General features: G+C 38.7%; 1 protein-coding gene across 7 annotated transcripts in view; it reads left to right on the top strand.

The window, feature by feature from the left end:
• FOXP1 (forkhead box P1) overlaps positions 1–21,195 on the top strand; it is a 220,418-nt gene that overhangs the window by 126,893 nt on the left and 72,330 nt on the right. For 5 of the 7 annotated variants that reach the window (XM_011358495.2, XM_011358493.2, XM_011358497.2 and 2 more), the window contains 4 exons: positions 2,536–2,673; positions 3,725–3,814; positions 9,178–9,331; positions 14,775–14,979. In XM_011358495.2, coding sequence (XP_011356797.1) covers positions 2,536–2,673; positions 3,725–3,814; positions 9,178–9,331; positions 14,775–14,979 — 587 coding nt within the window. The remainder of the gene's footprint in view (positions 1–2,535; positions 2,674–3,724; positions 3,815–9,177; positions 9,332–14,774; positions 14,980–21,195) is intronic. The other 2 variants (XM_011358494.2, XM_023529706.1) reach the window with 1 other exon arrangement.

Raw genomic sequence — 21,195 nt, 5'->3', positions numbered from 1 at the left:
GTTCTGTAACATTTCTACAAAAGTTGAATAAATAACTAGGGTAAAAGGAGATTTAAATTATTGGCTGTATGTAAGGGTTTGAAAATTATATATGTCAGTTTTTTAAATTTTTAAAATTAATTTTATTGAAGTGTATATACAATTAAAATGCACTCATTTTAAGTATATAGTTGGAAGAATCTGGGCAATTATATTCATCTTAGTGACCACCACCCCAGTCCAGATAAGAGGGCATTTCAATCACTCCCTGTAAGTTCTCTCGTCCCCCTTCCTAGCATAGCCTTTTCATAGTTCTTTTAAAAAATTACAAAGAGGTTGTTTCTATGATGATTTCTGTTATTACACTGTTCATTTCGTGTTCATCACCAGTTTAGATCTTACACCACCCTATTCCTGTCTGTTTTCCTGTTCATCACCATCAGAAATTTGGCTCAAGAATATTTATATTGTACACAGTCCAAGAAACAGCAGAGGAAAAAAGAAACCTTAAACATGGTTCTTTTGTTTGCTTAATCAAGCCTCCCTGTATGATGATGCAACACTCAAGGAAAAGTAAACTTCTATTGTGATATGTTGGCTTTAGCAGCTCAATAGATAGTGATTGGCACCCAATACATATTGAAAAGTTTAAAACATTTCTTCTATATAAGGACAGAGTCGACTAATTGTAATTAATTTATAAATGGTTAGGTGTTTCGATAATGTCTTCTTGGTGTTTGCCCTAGATTGAATCCAAGTTCAGTGTTCTAACCATTGGGATATTTCACGTGACAAAGTATCTTTTTAAAAGGTTGATTTATCTATTCATATACATCTGTCCCCGTTTGCATATAAAAATATTCAGACGGTCCCATCTGTTTTAAATTACAGTGTAGCTACATCTACACTTGAAAGGCCACTGCAGTAGGAAGAATTTCTTGATGACCTTCCAGAGTTGGGTTAATGAAATTTTTCAAGTGTTCTAGGTAGTATTTTCCAAATAGTGCAAAACTGGCGCATAAACATTCCCCCACACAAAACATGCCGCTGACAGCAGTAGAGGGTGTTCACTATACATGAATCTGACCTTCAGGAACCATTTTTAGTTCATCAAAATTAGTGATGCCGAGAAATCGGGACATCAGTGCATAATGACTGTGAAATTAGGAATGAGAGCTTGCTATGCAAATGACAGGACAAATCATGTGAAAAAGTCAAGATAAACTGCATATTAAGACATTATGTTACATAAAATTAATACTGCATTTCTTGCTTTTGCTTACTGTTCCCCTGAAAGATTTTTAAATTCTTTTATCTTCTGATCAGCTATTGTCTGCCGGATTTTTTTTTAAGTGGCACACAGGCAAAGTGCAAAACATGTTATTACCTTTTATTGTAATACATGAGATGACAGCAGATCCTTTTTAACAAAGTATATCCTTTACTGCTTCTTGCTTCTTGCTGTCACATGTTTGATTAGAAACCAAAGAAAAGTAAGATGCTTAAATATTACTGTTAGAAGACATACAGGTTTTGTCTTTTCTTTCATTGTTTTTTTTTTTTTCTTTCCTTATCTTTTTATTTGGGGGGGTGGTTTTTCATGAAATAGTCTTCTTGTATTACGGGGACTGACAAAATGGTTCTCATGTAGTCTGCAAATTAAACACAAGTGCAGTGATTATTTTGAATAGCTAAATTACATTCTAGAAAGCTTGCAGAATTCATAGCATTGTCATTAGGTATCCGCTTGAATACAATTTGTGTAACCTTGGCCAAGACAGCCTGTCATTTTAATGTCAGTGTTTTATCTGAACAAGACATCATCCTTTCAGATACTGTGTGCAGGTTCCTTGCAGAGATGCCCGTGCAGAAATGTGTTAACAGTTGCAAATATGAAATGCTATCAAGTTCATCACTGGAGCTGTTTGTCACTGAAATGTCATGGAAAGCGGCTTTTAATGGTATCACACGTAATATGAAAGAATTGAGACATCTGTATGCTGGGTGAATAAGGAAGGGTAAAAGGCATCACAGGAAGGGTTTGTGTTTAAGTTCGGAAGGTGCGTCCAAGGTTTAGTTATCCACAAGACTAAGCATTCCTGATTGTTCTTAAAATCACAGTCCATGGAGGAACTGGATCATATTAGCTCCAGCTGCAAAGGTATTGGTTCCCATTTGTCTACTTCTCTAAACCAAAATTCAAGTTTGCATTAACTCCCTACAGTTCATTGTGACTGAAAATTCATTCTTAATAAGAAATTGAGATCATTCTAACCTAACTCCAGATAGCATTTATTAAGCCTTTAGTCCTTGTGTGCTTGAAAAACTGCCTGGAACACCTGTCAGTGCTGCAAGGTTTTCTTTTTTCTTTACTTAAAATAAACTCCATAATAAATTAAATGGGATTTGTTGCTGCATTCCCTCTGGATAAATGCATTGTGCATGGGAAATTGGTCAGTTCTTGAAGCAGGCTGATGACAGTCAGCCGCTGAACCTGGGAGGCTGTGTGTGTGTGCGATTTCCTGGCTTCTAACTTATCCTTTATTAATGTTCTAGGTTCCCGTGTCAGTGGCTATGATGACACCTCAAGTTATCACTCCCCAGCAAATGCAGCAGATCCTCCAGCAACAAGTGCTGAGCCCTCAGCAGCTCCAGGTTCTCCTCCAGCAGCAGCAGGCCCTCATGCTTCAACAGGTAATTGTTCCTACTCCTCCAGTGACCTGCGCAACCCAGGGCCCATCACTCCATTCAAAATTCCCTTCACCTGAGCAGCAACTTTTCCTTTTGAAGATTAAGCAGAGCAGTGTGGGTGAGGCTGGACACAGACCTGTCCCTGAAGAGTCTGTTGCATTTGCATCCCAGAAGGAGAAAGACCCTGCCAAAGCGCGTAGGGTTTGGGCCTGGAGAACCCAATGGACTAAGATTAGGGCTATAATTGGACTTGGTAGAAATAAGATCTTTTAAGCCTATGTGGCTTTATACCTTTATTTTGTAAGTCCAGAGGCTTCTGAATTGTGTGAATCAAAGCAAAATGGGGAGCGCACTGGGAGCAGGTTTAAATGTGACAGACAGCTCTTGCGGTCCCCATTTCAACTCAGAAGCTTACAGAATTTTTCTTTAAAACATAAAAAAAAAATTGGGGACTGGGTGGATTGTAAGGTACAGAGTTGATTTTATTTCTTTCACATATGCTGATGCTGAAATGAACTTCTGGCAGCCGTTGTGCCATGGAGTCCTAATCTTCGGGCTTCATGGACACCTGAGTGGAAAAGATGAGATTCAATACCATAGTGACAGGAGTTGCTGGGGTGAGGTGGTGGGGACAGGATGCAGAGGAGGCTGGCTACCCAAGCTGTTGATACATACGCTAAACAACCTTCAGTTCTGCCCAACCCTATCATTTAGAAAGTATGTGCATGTTTCTCAGTAGAGATTCACCAGACTCTCAGCAAGGGCATTTTGGCTTTGTTGTACAATCAAAGGTCATCCCTTGCCTTATTTTAATTAGTTTGCGTAGAAAATGGTATGTTTTTCATCAGTTCATTTTGGGGATTACTTTTCAAACAATAATGCCAAGAATAGTCAGTGTGTACTGAAATTTATTGTCGAGTTTGGAACTAAAGGTCAGGCCATTGCAGATAAAAGGATGCTGTTTTTCAAATCACAGTTTTGTATGGCACCAAAAGGAACAGTGGATTGGCACTACCTACCCTCTGTTACTTACCATCCTCTTTTTTCTTTGTAGCAGCAGCTTCAAGAGTTTTATAAAAAACAACAGGAACAGTTGCAGCTTCAACTTTTACAACAACAACATGCTGGAAAACAGCCTAAAGAGGTACCGACAATACATATTTTACTTTCAAACCACAGATCCCAGAGGACTATCTAGTGGCTATTAAACTGTCATTCATCTTTTAAATGATTGCACAACTGAGCTGACTCTATCGGTTCTCAGCTTTCAGACTAGAGTTATTGTCCTGTTTTCGCTCAGATTTTTCTGGGTTCCATTTGTTTGCCGGCACATATTTTATAACACCACTGCAGGTGTACCTCGTGTGAGCTCCGGGAAGGGAGATCATGGGCAGAACCTTCAGGGCTCCTTTTGCAAGATGTGCCTGGAGGAAGTGAAGTGCTTTCAGTAAAATTTGATTTGGACACACACTTGATTATTTTTTCCAGCTCAGAGAGCTTGGGTGTGTGGTGATGGCCTTTTCCTTTGGAAGAATTAACCTCTTGTGAGGTTGGACAAACAAAGTTAGAGCGAGATTAAACACTCCCATCGCCGTTGAACTTCTTTCTGCAAGTTGTACCTATCATAACTGCTAAAGGCATGTATGCGATGGCACGAGTTAAGATTAGAGAAGTCTCCAGCTTCACTTCTTTGTGTTTCCCTGACCAAAAAAAAAAAAAAATAGTATATTACAGTAGCTTCTATGTGCACAATACTTTGTAAGTGCACATAGTTACTGCGTGTGCCACCCCACCCAGCTAGGGGACAGTATTAGCTCCCTAAGTGGTAAGTCCTTCCCAGGGGGTGTTCCATCTCACCTTCTGTACAGTTCTGTGTGGGTGAGGCTCAGTCATTTTGGGGGCGTATCTTTGTGCATGTATGTATTATCATGACATCTTTCTACCCATTCCAAAGTTATCCGATGTTAATTCCTCATATTTTTCCAGTGACTGAAATTCTTTGCGTTTAAGTGTTCTTGGAGTGCCAGAATTTAAAGTTCGATGAACAGCTCACAGTTCAGTTTAACGGCTTCGTCACTGGCCCGGCACGCAGGTGGCCACTTTCCTTAGTTGGCAGGAAGTCTTCTCAGGTGACCCTCCACATCCGCGTCCTTCACATGAGATTAGAGGCCAGGAAGCACCAGTTTTACACACTGGGAATGACCCAGACATTCTCCCTTTGTCAGCTCCGCCCTCAACACAAATTGGGTACATTTTCCACGCCCTGCCAAGTTTTCACCCTGGAGTCCTGTTTAGCAGCCTGGATATAAACCCCTGTAGAGTAGGGGCAGTTGAGGGAAGGGGGGGCGGTTTAAAGGGGAGGAGGTGTTTTAATGAAAATGCTGACACAACCTAAGTACAGTGGCGCGCTACTGGGTGCTGTTATAATAAAAAAGGAACAGATTAAAAAGTGTCTAAAATGTAAATCTAAAGGACTAACAGTAATTAAAATGGAAATGGCACAGGGAGGGAAGGCATGTAATTGTGAGATATCACTGTGCAGAAGGCTCTCAGCTTTGTTTTGCTGGCTGTTTTTCTAATTCAGTAGGGCTTACTCATCAGTGGCAGTTCAATGCGCGTTAATGACTCTGGGATTGCAGGCATCACTCTGGACAAAGAAATGATTATTGTGCGGTCAAAAGAAGTTCAAAGACAAGAAGGGAATTTCAGTTTTTTCCTTAGAGATCCACATTCAAGAGCATATAAATTAAGCCAAATGTTAAAAACCACAGTCTGAAAGCTGACTTCAAAGTCACAACTCTCTAATTAATGAACTGCGAGCTTCAGTTTGGACAAGTTGTGGTTTGATGCGCCCATAAATCAACATGACAGGCCTGTTTCACAGTCTCAGACAGTGCTTGTCATTGAGTCACATCAGATGTAAACACAGCAGAAAAAAGAAGGGATATGAAGGAGGTGCAATTGATCAACAGAATTGGTAAAAACCCACTTTTGAAGCACATTATGCATGATCACAGGAAATGGTTACAGCCTCAAGAGGTTTCCCCTTCTGCTGTTGCTTTTTTGAATCAGATTTCTAACAGCCTTCAAAAGGGAGAATAAGAATTATGGAGTTTCTCCCCTGTGGCTCACAGGCAATAACCCCCTGTTGTTATTTTGTGCTTCTTTCTTTTCAAAGGCATCAAAATTTAGTTTTTTAAAGATCTTTAACTCTATATTTGAAGACAAACAAAAAAGGGCTGCCACTGTCATTCTTATCAGTTACCAGGGATTGTGTTTTTCCTTTCTGTTGCCACTTCTTATTAACCTCTTATTTGGTCTGTTAGACATAGTTTGGAATGCACGTCTGCATGCTGGGAGAACATGAAAGTTCAGATGCGCTCAGAGGGCAGATAAAGAAATGTGAAAGGGAAAGTTACACAGCAGAAGGAAGGATAAAAGTTAACTCTCCCAAATTGCTGCTGTCAGAAAGGGGGCATCTAGGCATGCAAAGATGCTGGTGGTGTCTGAGTTTGGGAAGGCATGTGAGGGAGAAAAGGGAATACTTTGTGTCTAAACAAGGAGAAGGCGAGACATTGCAGTACCGTTTTAGCATCTCCAGGACACCGGGTTTGCTGTGGTCGCACTTTGTCATCCATTTCAAAGGCAAAAGTGATACAGGAGCTATGTTGCCTCAGCATCCTGAGCGTAGGCAGACATAAGGGCAGGTCTCCTTGGATTCCACGACATGTTCACCGGTGCCAGTGGATTTGGCCAAGACCTGTTGTAACAGTGATTAAGAGATCCTTATTTTCCTGAAGTAAGGCATAATCTCCTGAAATTATCATGCAGGTGGTGGTCCTTTTGTGCTGCAATGAAATAGAGTCACATGGTAGCAATTTCATGATGTAGACTGGTGGTTCTGACTCTAACAGGGTTTAAACTTGGATGTTGACAGATGGAACAAGTATATTAATTTACTGAATCCTCCGTCATTAGAGGCTCATAATTTTGAATTGTCGGGTCCCCCTCCCCTGCTTTTTCGCCTTTTAGATTACCACTGCAGTAAGACACTTGAACCTTTACTCGCTTTTTCTCCTAAAGTTGCCTCAGAGGCGTTTCCCTGAGAAAGTTGGGCTCCACATTGAGTTAGACCTGAGACCTTCCTTAGGAGATATTCTCTAGGCCCCAAATAGCTCGCTGTTTAAGTGACTGCTCTTTAATGGTTGACAGAATGGGTGTGGAAAATAGAAGGCAGAATTAATAGTAAGTCAAGCCACAAAAAAAGATCCCATCCTGTGCGGGGGAGGTAGGCTAAGTTGATTGTTTTAAAAGGGCCGTTTGTCCCGGGCAGTTATGACAGTTTATGTTAGGCAGTAGGGAGGAGCCAAAGAAAGGAAAACAGACCTTTGACTGCAGCTCCAGGGAGGGGATCCGAAATGCAAGGTTTATCAGGGCATTTGAGCATTTTAACACTGACTACTGACCTGTCGAGGGGACTGCATGGAGACCTTTTTTGTATGCATTCAATTGTGAGAAGTAAACAAATGGGCTCGTATCCTGTGTTTGGTAACTGGGTGGGGAGCAGTTTGGCAACCAGTGTTGCTTTTAAATTCTTTCTTTGGACAATGGACCTTGTATACTTTTATATCCTGGCTTTTCAAACGTGGACAGCTTTCATGAGCTTTTCCTAGGGATGGCCACAGAGACAACAGAAAAACCATCAGTCATTTTATATAAATACAAAATTTCAAACATTTCATTTACAGTAAGACAGGAAACACTCTCCCTAAACTTCAGCACTCCCCCGCCATTATTTTCTTCAAGAATAGCTAATTCTCTGATTTTTTTTTAATTGTATCAGTGTTGTTTTACCTCTTCTTCCCCTCTTTTAAAAAAAAAAAAAGTGTTGTGAATTAATATCTGTTGAAGAAGTGAAAAATCATTTTGACATGAATATAACTATCATTGGGTTTTACATTAATGTGATAACTTGGGAAGGGGTGAAAACAATTGGATCATTTTATGCATGCTGTTCTTAAAATGAAAACACTGGCTTTTCATTTAAATTTATTTAAATTTTTGTTGTTAGTGGTATAGAATTTGTTTTTTGGAGTGAAACTCAATTAACTTTCTCAGTGGCATGGTAGTAAGTCTGAAATTGGTTGCTAATATGAGAATGATGGTTTTTACTGTAACATAAACTACATAGAGACAGAAAGGAAACCACCATTTTTCTCTTCCTTTGAACTTCGCATCAGAAGGTCTTGATCCACATACCATTTTATGGATGTATCAGATCAAGGTCATGTGTTAGGTTAAGTGAATGCAGTTGTTTGTAAAGTACAGTTATTAGGAGCTCTGAAAGGGTGTAGTCTTTTTAGTTGCTAAAGTCTCTCTAATGTTTTGAATAATACTCAGAATTAGGAAAACAGATCTTGTTCTTTTCTAAAAGAGCCTTTTTTTTTTTTTTTACTGTAGTTTGAGAAGGGTTAATTTTTCTTTCATAATTGTTAGCCATGATGTAGCTAAGACCTCCACCTCGATTTGATTCCTAGCAGATTAAGGATATTAGATAATTTCCTTCTATTTATTGTACTACTGCACTGTATTATCTTTCTATCACTCAGATAATTACTGAGGAAATCTACATTAATTTTTTTGGCTGGAGCAAGGTCTGCTAAACACTGGAATGATGTATTGATGTTTTACACAACAAAAGTTTTCCTCTTGTCATTGTCCAATCAACAAAAAGATATTTATCAAATTGTAAAGCCCCTTCTTTTCAAGAACAAAGCCAGTGGGGAAGAAGGACTAGCAAGCAGACCTGAGGGTTTCTGAAACTCAAGCCAAGTTAAGGTGTCTGAAGCTTAAAGTGTCCTTCTTATTAAACACTCGCAGTTGAGTATGATGTTGTTTGCTAAATTATGAATGTGTGTAATTAAAACCTAGTGGCTGTTTCTATGAAAGATTTACAATGTTATTTCATCGTTTGTCATGGCTAATTAACAATATTAGATGAAGTTTTTCTTCTTCAAAGGTCTGATTTTTTCTCATTTATTTATGTCAGAAGTGATAAACAGAGTAGTTAAAAGCTTCTCCCGAAGCGGGCGGGAGGAAGGAAACTTGTTCTTTCACACCTCAAAGGTTCAGAGTTCAAATCCCTCCAGACTAGAGTACTGCAGTCTTCTTTCTAGTGTGTATAATTAAAATTTTCAAAGTCTAGAAAGTTCACATCTTGACTACAAAAATTTAGGCCTTTCAAACTGTAGGAGAAGCTGATTTGATTGACGAGTTATTTTTCTGTGGGAGCAGGCAGCAGAGAGGTAAAGCTTCCACCCGCTCACCTCTTTCAGAGGTGATGTGCTCTGTCCCTGTCACACCAGCCTTGACACTGAGCCCTCCCCTCAACTCTAGTGACCATTCTCAGGGTTCGACGATGACGGTGCGTTTTCAAACGTCCATAGTTTAACCTTCCTTGGGACGTGGCCATCTCATTTTTGTTTTTTTCTTCCCGATCTCTTACAGCAACAGCAGGTGGCTACCCAGCAGTTGGCTTTTCAGCAGCAGCTTTTACAGATGCAGCAGTTGCAGCAGCAGCACCTCCTGTCTTTGCAGCGCCAAGGCCTTCTAACCATTCAGCCGGGGCAGCCCGCCCTTCCCCTCCAACCCCTTGCTCAAGGTAAGTGTTGATTATACAGAAGACACCACTCACTCTGTGAAAATTGTGAGGCAGAGGTGGTGGGGTGTCTCGTGGCATATTCCAGCTCCTCATTAAAGAGATCGACCATCTTAAAACGTGCACATGCAAACTTAGGAAAAAAGCTAGATGAGGTAGTAATGATGGACCTTGGTAGAAGTTGAAGTTCTCGCTGATGCCCAAACGAAGACATAGGGTGGTCTGAAGTCTTAGCAGCACCAGTGTGATCCACTGTTGCATATTCTTAGAGTAGGAGAAGGCCGTGGTACTTTGAAGTATTGAGCTTTTTCATCAGATCTTCTAGTGTTTTCAGCCTTTGGAATCACAAATCAATTTTCCTGAAGGGTTTTTTAAAGTCATTTTAAGCTATACTTTATATCATATAACTTCTGTTTTAAATCTTAGTAATGTTTATATATGTCACTTTTTAATATCTAGGGATAGACTCAGGTTTATTTTTCTGTAAACGATTAAATTAAACTCTTTCTCTTAGAAAAACCAAAGTCGTTTTTTGTTGGATGTTCTCTTTTTTTTCTTTCTTTTTTACCTTCATTGGGCTGTTGATTTTTGAGCAGGTTGGTTCCATACTCATCAGAACAGGTAACATTTCCATCTCTAGCTCTTCAAAAACTGGGGTTCTTTGTAAAATAACAGATTTTCATGGATTTAAAATTTTCTTTTGAAAAGCCATTGGTATGTTATTCCGGTTGGTGTTGGACATCAGAAACAAATGAGCGCCCGATAACTGTTTTGGGGACATCTTCTTGGTTTAAGCAACTTGAACTTTCACATGCATAATGTAAATGCAAATGGATTATTCAGAACTAGAAAAGAGAAAGGAAGGAAAGAAGAAAGTCTCATACTGTTTTGAAATACAGTTTCCCCATCTTGTACATGCTACAGCAGATTTCATTGTCTCCTCCAGGCCCCCAGTCCTTTCAGTTCTAATACATTAGGATATATGTGTACATATTCCTTGAAGGCTGATAGCTGAAGCCTTTGGTGTCTTGGATACTTACCTTCTGAAGAGGGTTGAAAACATGGAATCTCCTTGACCCTTCATGGTACATAAGGCATGGTCATTTGTTCAGTAACTTTTGCTGTCAGGTGGAGCCAGTGAGGCATGTCTACATTTGAATCTTCTCCCTTGAGTCAACCACACCCAATTTCTGTCCCTTCTGGGGTTTTGTTTGTTTGTTTTTGTCTATGTTTTTAATGCCGGGACCAGGACTTTTCCCTATAACTTCCCTCTTGCTCCCTCCTCCCATTTCTACCATTGCCACTCAGCTGCTTGATACATAATCAGCATCTCCATCGCTGTCAAAATAGAAAATTCGGTCACTGAGCAATACCAGGGGAAAGGACAGGGCACATCAGCTAATGCAATTTTGTACCTGCAAAATGTTCCGACGTGCATTAATTACACCTTCGGATTTATTGTTGGAAACTGCTGGCTGTTCTGACACACCCACTGGACTCAGGCTTCAACCTCTCATCTTCTCCCACTGCTCCTATACTATTAAGTTGGCTCAGTAAGGTTCATTGTTGTAGTACATCAGTTAAGCTGTCCAAAAGAGGGCAATTGGGCAGTGACAAGACAAGCTCATGTGTAATGTGAAAGAAATGAATGTGGTGATGCATGAAGTGTAATCTCTGCAGTAACATATCAGAGACACTGGTAGGTAATTCACTAGCCACGACATTGATTGATATGCTTAGCAGTGCGCTATGACTATTAGTCCCTGCAACATTAGGAAGATGCACATTTAAAATCTAACGGGTACCTTTATGTGTGTCCAAGATACATAAACAGAAATATATATATTTCTGGAGTCAAGTTCTTGGAGCGATATGAACTACCGGTGTGTCGTTGCCATCTTTTGTAGAATCAGGTTGGTTTTGTCTCCCCTCCCACCTCACCCAAAGTGGCTTGAGAATTCAGTCATGTTGGACTACAACACAATTTTTTTTTTTTTATCAGCGAGATGATGGCTTAAAACTGATGTCATTATGAGGTTTAAATCAACTTTCTGCTTGCTTGAACATGGTCACCTGGGTACAGATGTACAAGGACAGAAAAAGGTTGATCAACTCTGTTGTCTTTGAGCCAGTCATACCTGGGGTTATAAAATTGAGTTCCATGAACAGTAATCTGTCAACTGTCCCCACAACATACATTTTTTAAACCTGTGTCTGCATTTTCTTTTATAATGAACTAGCCAGTTATCCTGGGAAAAAAGAAAGGTAGCAAGGCTCAAGGGTTGTGTGTTAAAAATGCCGGTAATGCCCACTTCATGATACAGTCATCAAGAATTTTTACATACCTGCTCATGGTTACTTGGTTAAGTAACCTTAAAAAGATGTATGTAAATATCAAAGTATAGGAATAGAGAGTAATATTTTGAGGGCCCTTTTTTTCCCTGAAGGTTATAAAATGGAGGCGTATTTTTGTTGTTCATAAGGTCATTGTAGGTCTTTTTCTGTTTTACATAATTAGCATATCTTTTTCACCTTGGTTTCTTTAATCATCTCATCCTTTCCAGCACCCGTGATTTCATATAGAAATGTACTTGCAATATCATTCTTACCTTTTAATTTGTAAGTGTAAACTATAGATAGGAGAAAGTTCCATGCTCGGTTCTGTACCTGGCAGTGGAGTTGTTTAACCCTGTAAATTGTTCCTGTCTACAATTTTGGAAGAAATGTGTGCTTTCTGGATATTTGATATTCCTTCAGTCTGATATCCCTTCAGTGGCTCGCTTACCTTTTATCTGTCTTAATTCCATCATGAGATCTTGGCTGTCAAATAACAGCATCCGTTGGTAGATAGTATTTATGGGACTAACAGTTTAACATCGCTAACAAGGTGTAGCAGTGACGAAGGAGACCGATTTGACCGCTGCCTTCTGAGTCGAATGAGAGTATTCTTAAACATAATTATCACATTGAAATTTGACCCAGAAGTCTACCTGTTGTCAGTCAGTGAGTTACTATTTTATTTATCATTTCTCCCTGTAGACGATGAAACTGATTGGCTCGCTCATTGGAATAAAAGGAGAGTAGAGTAACAGTGAATGTATTCTGCAGGTGTAACAAGTGTAATTAAACATATGTCTCTTTCTTTATTTGCTGGATACACAGTTTACCTTTAAAATCTTCAAAGTTCTGCTTCTTCTCCCAGGGAAAGTGTTAACACAGTTGTTAGAACCACATTCTTCCATCTCCCCACCTCCCATGCAGCCAAACCAGAAATCGGTTAGTTTATGTTGAAAAATAGGTGGCTTGTCCTTTTCAAGTGTATTTACTTCCTAGAATATAAAAATAGGTGTTGACTTGTGTGGCTTTATATCAATACGCTATCATCAATAGACAAGCCCATTCACTATTGTGTCAATTGAGTAAACAGCCGTCTGAGGGTCAGCCGTATTCACAGGTAATTGTTGGTGTGCAGGCATCAGTGGCAGGCCTGTTAGCTACACAAACATCCACACAAACATCCACATGTCTCTTTGCAAGGTGTTAGAAAACAATAGCCCAAATGCAGTAAAACCGGACACAGGATTCTGTAGTGACCTTTCCCTTTGTTTAATTTGCCTCCAAGGTTTAATTTCAAGGGACAAGTAATAATTGAATATGCTTAATAACTAAATGCTCATTTGGGACAAAATTCATCAAAATATAATTGGCATTTGATTTTTATGAAGGAAGAAGAAAACCGACTTGGCTGTCGAGGATGCATTCTAAGAATATCTGACCACTTAATGTATCATTTGAAACCTCTTTGATAATATATATTAATTGCAAATACTTGAGCATTTGAACATTTTCGTGGAGAACCGTTAGGAAAGACCAACTGTTTTTGTTAACGCTCCTCTCAGAAAGGCGGAGAAGGTTATTGGTCTGCTGTGCAATAATTTACTCCTCTTTGATATGCAAACGATCCACGGTGAATATAAAAAAATCCTATCAGACTCATTTCACAGTTCTTAACCACTCGGATTCTCTGGAGTCCATCGCCTCATTAGACCAGTGCTCTCCAATGCTAGCATAATTAAAATCTTTAACAGTTTAGCAAAGTAAAGATGTTTGGCTGATCACGTTGAGATGATTATCTATCCATTGTATTCTAAATGACAAAAATAAATTAAATTTAGACCTTGGCATTTTTTATTATGTGTTTCAAATGAATATAATGCACACAGCCTTCTTTTTTAATTTGATACCTTAGATTTGGTAAGAAACATGCCTGTTTCAGTTGCTGCTATATACTCAGAAAATGACAGGCTTTCTAGGACAGCTGTGTTACAGTTGATTGAAACAATGAACTGCAATCCAGACGTCCAGGTCTAATGTAGAATTGCCTTATGATGTACAGGGTTCATGATTTCTTTCAGGTGTCCTTTCAGAGGAAACTGTGGCTGTTGTTCGTTGTCATTTCGAATATTTTTCTGTGCATGTATGCACTGGAATATGTGTTGAGATAGAATTTGGAAATCCTGGGCTGTAGAGGCATGTCACCAGAATAAAGGCTATGAGGCCACAGTAGTAAGATCGACATACTGATTATATCTCTTCTTGGGAAAAATACAGTTTAACACTTATTCCTTAAGACCCATGTCCATTTTGGCCTCCTTAAAAACGAAGAGAACTTTATTACTCCAACTTTATTTTGCATTTTCATTTTACTCTGCAATGGTTCATTAGCATTGCTGTAAGAAATGACAGTAATAATAGTGTTACTTGTATAAAAAGTTACTCAGTTTTTCAGTAGACACATCCATCAATTAAGCATGTGGTACTGGAAACCAAAATTAATGAGGAAGATAGGTGTGTTAATGAAATAATCATAGTATAATCAATTTGACTGTTAAAAGTTGAAAAGCATTTCAGGAAGACGATATGAATTCATAATTTATGTCTAAAAGTGATTAATAAAAACTATATTTAATAACAAAGCTATTTGTCATCATTTAAGACTTAAGCACAAAAATTATTCATTTTGTGATTCATGTTGTCATAATAATATAGTTGAACAAATTTATTTTGAGCCCTTCTTTGTGTCTAAAAATATGATAACATCTATCTACCTTTTTTTTTTTTCTTTCCCCCCTCCCCCCCAAAAAAATCTAGAAACAACAGTTTGGATGGAGGCATAATGTCTTTGCAAAGTAGCTGTGTTTTGATTTCTTTTCATGGGTGTCTTTTATGTATGATGAGGGCACTTCACCTCGGCTGCTCAGGGGGAAGACATGCTTGTTACTACCGTATTTGCTTTAGTTGGGAGGGGAAAAAACTACACATACCAAAAAAAAAAAAAAAAAAACCTAATACTAGGCTTTGTTTACTGACTCTTTGATTTAATTACTGTTTGAAGAGGACGGAATTAGCTGTTAATTGATTTAATTATCCAATTTGTTTGTTTCAGGCATGATTCCAACAGAACTGCAGCAGCTCTGGAAAGAAGTGACAAGTGCTCATACTGCAGAAGAAACCACAGGCAACAATCACAGCAGTTTGGATCTGACCACGACATGTGTCTCTTCCTCTGCCCCTTCCAAGACCTCCTTAATAATGAACCCGCATGCCTCTACTAATGGACAGCTTTCAGTCCACACCCCCAAAAGGGAAAGGTAGGAATGAGCCACCGAGCTGTGTCCAAACTGTCTTTAACATGGAGGGGAATGGGTGGTCAGGCCTCGCCATATCTCTGTGCTCCCTAATTGGATCCGTGTGACTTGAATGTGCATATAATTACTTAAGAATGTATTCAGTATTGTTTCGGTGTGAAGCATCTAATTATTTTCACCTTTTCAACATGAAATTAGCATTTATCTCGATCTAACCTAAACTTAGGAACCCAGGCAGTGTCTTTTAGTTTCTCTTTGGGTGGGTGGGATTTCAAGCCTTCCTGGCTTACCCTTTCTGCCAAGTGCTCACTCCGTACGAGCTGATTTCCTTGGCTCTAAATGCCTTCTAAGGGAATAGCAGTGTCTGCTGTGGGCGATTTTGATTCATAGTTTGAGAAAAAATAAAACTTATACTACTCTGCACTGCCCTCCTTGATGGCAGGGAGCCCATCTTTGCAGCATTGTGTCCCCAAAGCACATGGCCTTTTTAATAGTAAACCTTCAGAAAGGTTTGAAGAGTAGAGAGACGGAAGGGATTCATGCATGCACACACACAAGCATACACAGTGCACTTTCTCTTGATCATGGACTACGTTGTAGCATTGTCTCAGTTGTCGTATTCCTGTTTGGAAGTTAAGACTTTATCTTTTTAAATTGCCCTGAGATTCACTTGGATGTTAGTTAAAGCTAAAGTTGTTTTAGAGATCTACAATATGCCATGTGAGCCTACAGTTATAAGAAAATGAAATCGTTAATCCATGTTATTGTATCTTAGCACCCAGAAACATTAATACTACTGTCGATGCTTTCCAAAAGTAGAATATATGTACAATGTTCCTAAAATTAAAAACTTTTTCACTTTACTATTTTTAAATTGTTCCCGTATATTTGATAGTGCAGAGCTTCCACAGACAGACGAAACCTTAAAAGTAATATGTGATAGTCTTGTCATTTCCATCGGGAAAAACAAATCTTATATTTCATTCTAAATAAAAGTGACTTGGTGAAAGTTTCTTAATTATGTTTTTCACTTAAGCAATTGCAAGTATAATTTCATATACTTCTTGAAATATCGAACATTAGGAAGCCCACTGGTTAAATTAGATTTGTATCTTTATGCCCGCAACGTTTTATCCATTTAGACTTTAGTAATCACAGAAAACATCTGAATATTTGTGTGCGTGTGTATCACATTCAAGCATAAAACTCATGAGAGACTCCCAGAAATGAAGTTTATAAATGTTTTAACCAAAACTTAGAACTTTCTTTTTAAGATTAGTTTGGAGTTTCCGTTTTAAACTTACTGGTTTAGAAGAGCTTGAAGAATAGAATGATGGACAGTAAGAATCAGTTTGGAACCATCAGGCCAAATGTAGCTTCCTTTGTTTCCAGTTAAGATAGATTGGTGTGTCTGGAAGTCAGTCTCAGCTCTTGCTTTATAATGTCTTACAATGTCTTTGCAATTTAAAAAAAAATACTAAACCTTAGATCGCTTTAAAGGTTCTAGGTTGTTGTCCTTTGCTATACTTGCTTTTGGTGTCCTCAGGTTGATGCTGTCCATTTACTGCAAAGTGATTGAATTACATCTTTATCCATAGGCAGAGCAGGAGGCCCATATACTGAAAAATGCCGACTGATGCACTTAAGGTATTTGTTGCAATCTTGTCGGACGTTGTGGAGCCTGCACAGATTTCCTGTGACACAGAAACTCTTCTTGTTTAGATGCACTATGCTCGGTTTCATTCTAAAAGGTTACATATCTGCAGTCAGGTGATAGATTAGCAGTGAGGCAAGTGGGAGAAGAATAGCCCTTTTCATGTATTAAAGCGCATTTGAAAGCAAATGGATCTAAGAGACAGTCTAAATCCAGGAGAATGAATTTATTTGATTTTTTTTTTTTTTTTGGTGTGGTCCTTATTTGCACAAAAGTTGAGCATAATCTTCATTATACTACATGCCAAAATTAGAATATGGATCAGAAAAGAATCTAGGTTTTACCGAGCCTTAATCTGGATTCAAAAACAGGCTGAATTTTCCAACTGTACATGCGATGAAGAAACAGCTATGAAATTATATGCTACTATTTCATCTCTCGGATCTCAGGTTATATTACCTGGTAGGTTCCTAGATGTGACTGGATTAAAAGAAAATTCTGGTTAGCACATTTTAACTGAATGTAGCAAATAAGACAAATGAGCACCTTAGGTTGAAGATAATTCAATAGTTATAAACTAAAAAATCAATCATTGTGTTCATATAGGTACTTATAACGAATGTTATGCGGTTTTACCTTCTAATGGTTAATTTTAAAATTGTGTGTGCTAGCCTGTTTGAATAGTGGAAAATGATCAAAAAAGCTATCACTGCAGAAATATGTTCTCACTTATACCCTGAGTTGTCGTTTGTCTTAGGAGTCCTTTAGAAAAGGTTCATCCCGTGCTCACCAATGCGTTTGTGAAATGTCTATCTTTCCAAGCTCTCCCTTGCTTTCAGTGTAATATTCTTTTTCCCTCCATTTTCCTGGAGCAGTATCTGGACAAGCAAGAGCCCCTGCCACACTGAATGATAATCTAGCCCCTCAAGCTCTAATCTTAGGTTAAGAATTCTTTTTGAAAGGATTTAGGAGTGAAAATTTGTTGAAAAAGGCAGTATTGTCAGAGTTTTTGTTTTTAAAGCAGTGAGATGTCTAATAATCTCACCTGGGCTGCATGTTTCCCTGCCTTTTGGGAAACCCCTCTCCCTGCTCTTACCCCCATGCAGTTTGCGGGCTTCTGTGAGCAGCCGCTGCAGCGCCAGCTCTGGGGTTTGGTGAGTTGCAATCTGTTAAGGAGATAAATAATGCGCTTGGCACGACACTCCTACTTTCCTCTTTAATTTGTCTTACACAAGGAAAATTATAATTAAATCATTCAGGGTAAACCCTTGAGTGTAGAGAAGGGAAAAAACACACTTTTATAAAGATTGCCAATAGAAACCCACTTCCCTTTTGCGCAGGGTACGCACATTTATCAGTATTCAGCACTATTACGGGAGGAGCGGCCCATGATTTGTGAGGCGATAACCAACGCTCAAATCAAGGCTTGTTAAGAGCCTGTCCCTGTGCAATCACGGACATTCAGCATCATTAGAATTCAGTACTGGCGCTGAGCTTCATGCTTTGATTCTCTTCCAACAATTTAATAATGTTTATTGTGCTGATTATATATAAATTCATTGGCATACCTTGGTTGACAGTGCCTGAGAGAAGCGTGTTGGGGAGGAATTTCAGAAGCTGAAGGGAGCTGAAAGAGGAAGCAGGTACATTCACACCTCTACTGTCATTTTATTCCACAGGACCAGGGAGTCATGACTTCTTAGGTAAATAGACAAAACTCAGACCTGGGATACTAGCAAACATAAAGATATTATCTTGGTGGGGTTTTTTTTGGTGTTTTTTTTTGTTTTTTTGTTTTTAGCTTGTCTGACTCTCTTGCTTTAGGAAATTCTAAGTTTTGGTGTGGGTAAATAAAATCAATGGAATGCAAATGAAACATTTATTAAAATGCTAAATTTATTAAAGCCCTTTGAGCTTCTTGGATCAAAGCAGCTATGTAAATACAAATAGTAATTACTATTTAAATAATTGCTTGAATTAAAGTACGAAATATCACATTATGTCATGGTGCACTAGGGAAAGGAAGGGAGCTCACATTCAATCAGTTCTTTCTCTAGCCTTCGGGAGTGATGTCTCATTCTGTCCACATGACCTCTGGAAAGCAGTAGGGATTATTATACCCATTTTACAGATGAGGAAATTAAGTAACAGAGATTAAATAACTGACCTAGGGCCACAGAACTGGTTAGTGGCATATCCAAGATCCAAATTCAAGTCTCTCTTTTAGTTTATAAAACAGCACTTAAAGTCTCCATTTAAATTAGAAGTGAATACAGTCATGCACCCATAATGACGTTTCGGTCAACGCCGGACTGAATATAGGACAGCGGCCCCATAAAATTTTAATGGAGCTGAAGAACTGTCACCTAGTGACATCTTAATATCATAGCACAACACATTGCTCACTTGTTTGTGGTGATGCTGGTGTAAACAAGCCTGAGCTGCCAGCTGTACAAAAATGTAGCACATACAATCAGATATAGTACATAATACGTGATAACAAAGGACTGCATTACTGGTTTATGTATTTACTATACTTTTCATCACCAATTTAAAATGTATTCTTTCCACTCACTAAAGAAGAAAAGTTTGCGGTAAAATATTAGGCCGCGTTACACCGCAGCATCCTCACATATCTCATGCTTACCATGCCTCTTGATTGCATCATTTTCTCTGTGCTTGATTTAATCTCGTGTTGTTTTGTACAGGAACATGCTGTACGGGCTTGTAGCCCAGAAGCAATAGGCTACGTGTACCATAGAGCCTAGGTGTGTAGTAGGCTATATACCATCTAGGTTTGTATATGTACACTCTGTGATGTTCGTACAGTGAAGAAATGGCTTAATGATGTGTTTCTCAGAATGGATCCCTGTCGTTAGGCATCACATGACTACTTAATTATGATCAATTAAAGTCAATGTTCCTAAAAGAAATTTTAGATTTAATTTAAATTCAATTCAACAACGTGTGTATTCACTTAACCTACTGTGTGCATGCACATCCGCACATTTAAAGGAAAATAGTGGTTTCCTCTTTTAGCTTGAATACAGATATTTACTAGGCCTTTTATGAAGGGAGGGGTTGGGGAGAATTTGCAAAAATATAAATCATTTACGGTCTGAAACAGCATATAAAAAACAATGAACCCCATGCAGGATTTTCACACAGGCAAATGCAAAACAAGCCTCTCTGTCTTTTAAAAGTATCCTCACTTTCCTTCCTGCCTTATAAATCTTGTGTTTCCTCGTCGAATACATCATTTGGTCTTTATTCCACTAGAACGATTTCTTTTTCTTCTGATCCTTCCCAGATTTTTGCTTTCAGTTCAACCACCATTAGTAGATGTTTTATAACTTGAGTATTTCTCAGATTCGTAGCTCTTCTAAATATTTGTTCAAAGACTTCCTTAAGCATTCGGTAAAGAGGTTTCTTTAATCTCTAGAAAGATCACAGTCATGCTGCCTTTTCTTTCTTTGGGGTTTTCATGTTCTCAGAATCAGGTGACCCATATTGGGTGTCTTCTCTCGAGGTCTAACCTGCCTTCTGCCCAGTCACACGTTTCTTCCTTCGTTTTCATTCTCATTTGTTGACGCAGCCCAGTGGATTCCAGTTGCTTGCATTTTCTGCACTCCACCATTGGCAGCTATTTTCAAATAACCCTAGAAGGTTTTTGCTTGGCTAGTGTACTTTCAGACATTTTCACTCAATACGCAGTCTCTCTTTTTTATTTGTGGCCTTTTGACGTATTGCCATGTATTTGACTATATAACAATAACATTTGTGTTTATCAGGTCCCACTGTTTTCAGAAGGCAGCGAACTCTGAAACGTGGACAGGCATGGTGTTTTCTTTCTTTCTTTAAATTCTGTGTTGATGAATTAATAGTGATGCTTTGGGTTTATTTGTTAAAATTCTAGAAGGTTTCAGAACTGTCCCAGTTTCACAAGCCTGTAAACTTTTGCACATTTTCATATTCATATTTAGGACCTATTGAGCCAGAAATTTAAGCAGTAAGCTCTAGCTCCTATTACTCCAAGTAGCTCTTTCTCATTTCAACTTTTTTTTTGATTTGTTTTGGAAAATCAGATGATTTCTTTTGTAATTTTTTTTTTATTCGAAGTACTGAACACACTGGTTACCACAAATTTTTCTTTCCCATTCGAGCATTTTGGAGAACCTGCAGTCAAATTGTCTTCAAAATTAGTACTGCTACTTCCTGCCAATATGCGTTGAGGCAATTGATCTATAACAGAGGCCAGCAAATTATGGCCTAACAGCCATATCTGGCTTACTGCTCATTTTATAAATAAAGTTTTATTGGAACAGAAATGCTCATTCATTTAAACACTGTCTATGGCTGCTTTCATATTGTCGTGGAACTCAGAATGATTTCATAACCTGCAGAAGCCACGTAGCTAGTTGGAGACAAGGCCAGGACTGGAACCGAGATCTCCTTTACTATCAAGTCCTTGCAGTGACTGCCATTTGCCAGGTGGTTCCCAGGTGGTCTGCTCATCAGAACCACTGTGGCTCCACCCTGGCTATAGGATTACAGTTTCCAGTGGG

The sequence above is a fragment of the Pteropus vampyrus genome, unplaced genomic scaffold (assembly GCF_000151845.1).
Source record: "Pteropus vampyrus isolate Shadow unplaced genomic scaffold, Pvam_2.0 Scaffold41, whole genome shotgun sequence".
NCBI lineage: Eukaryota > Metazoa > Chordata > Mammalia > Chiroptera > Pteropodidae > Pteropus > Pteropus vampyrus.
Note: the sequence above shows the minus strand (reverse complement) of the source record. Positions and strands in the feature narration are given on the sequence as shown.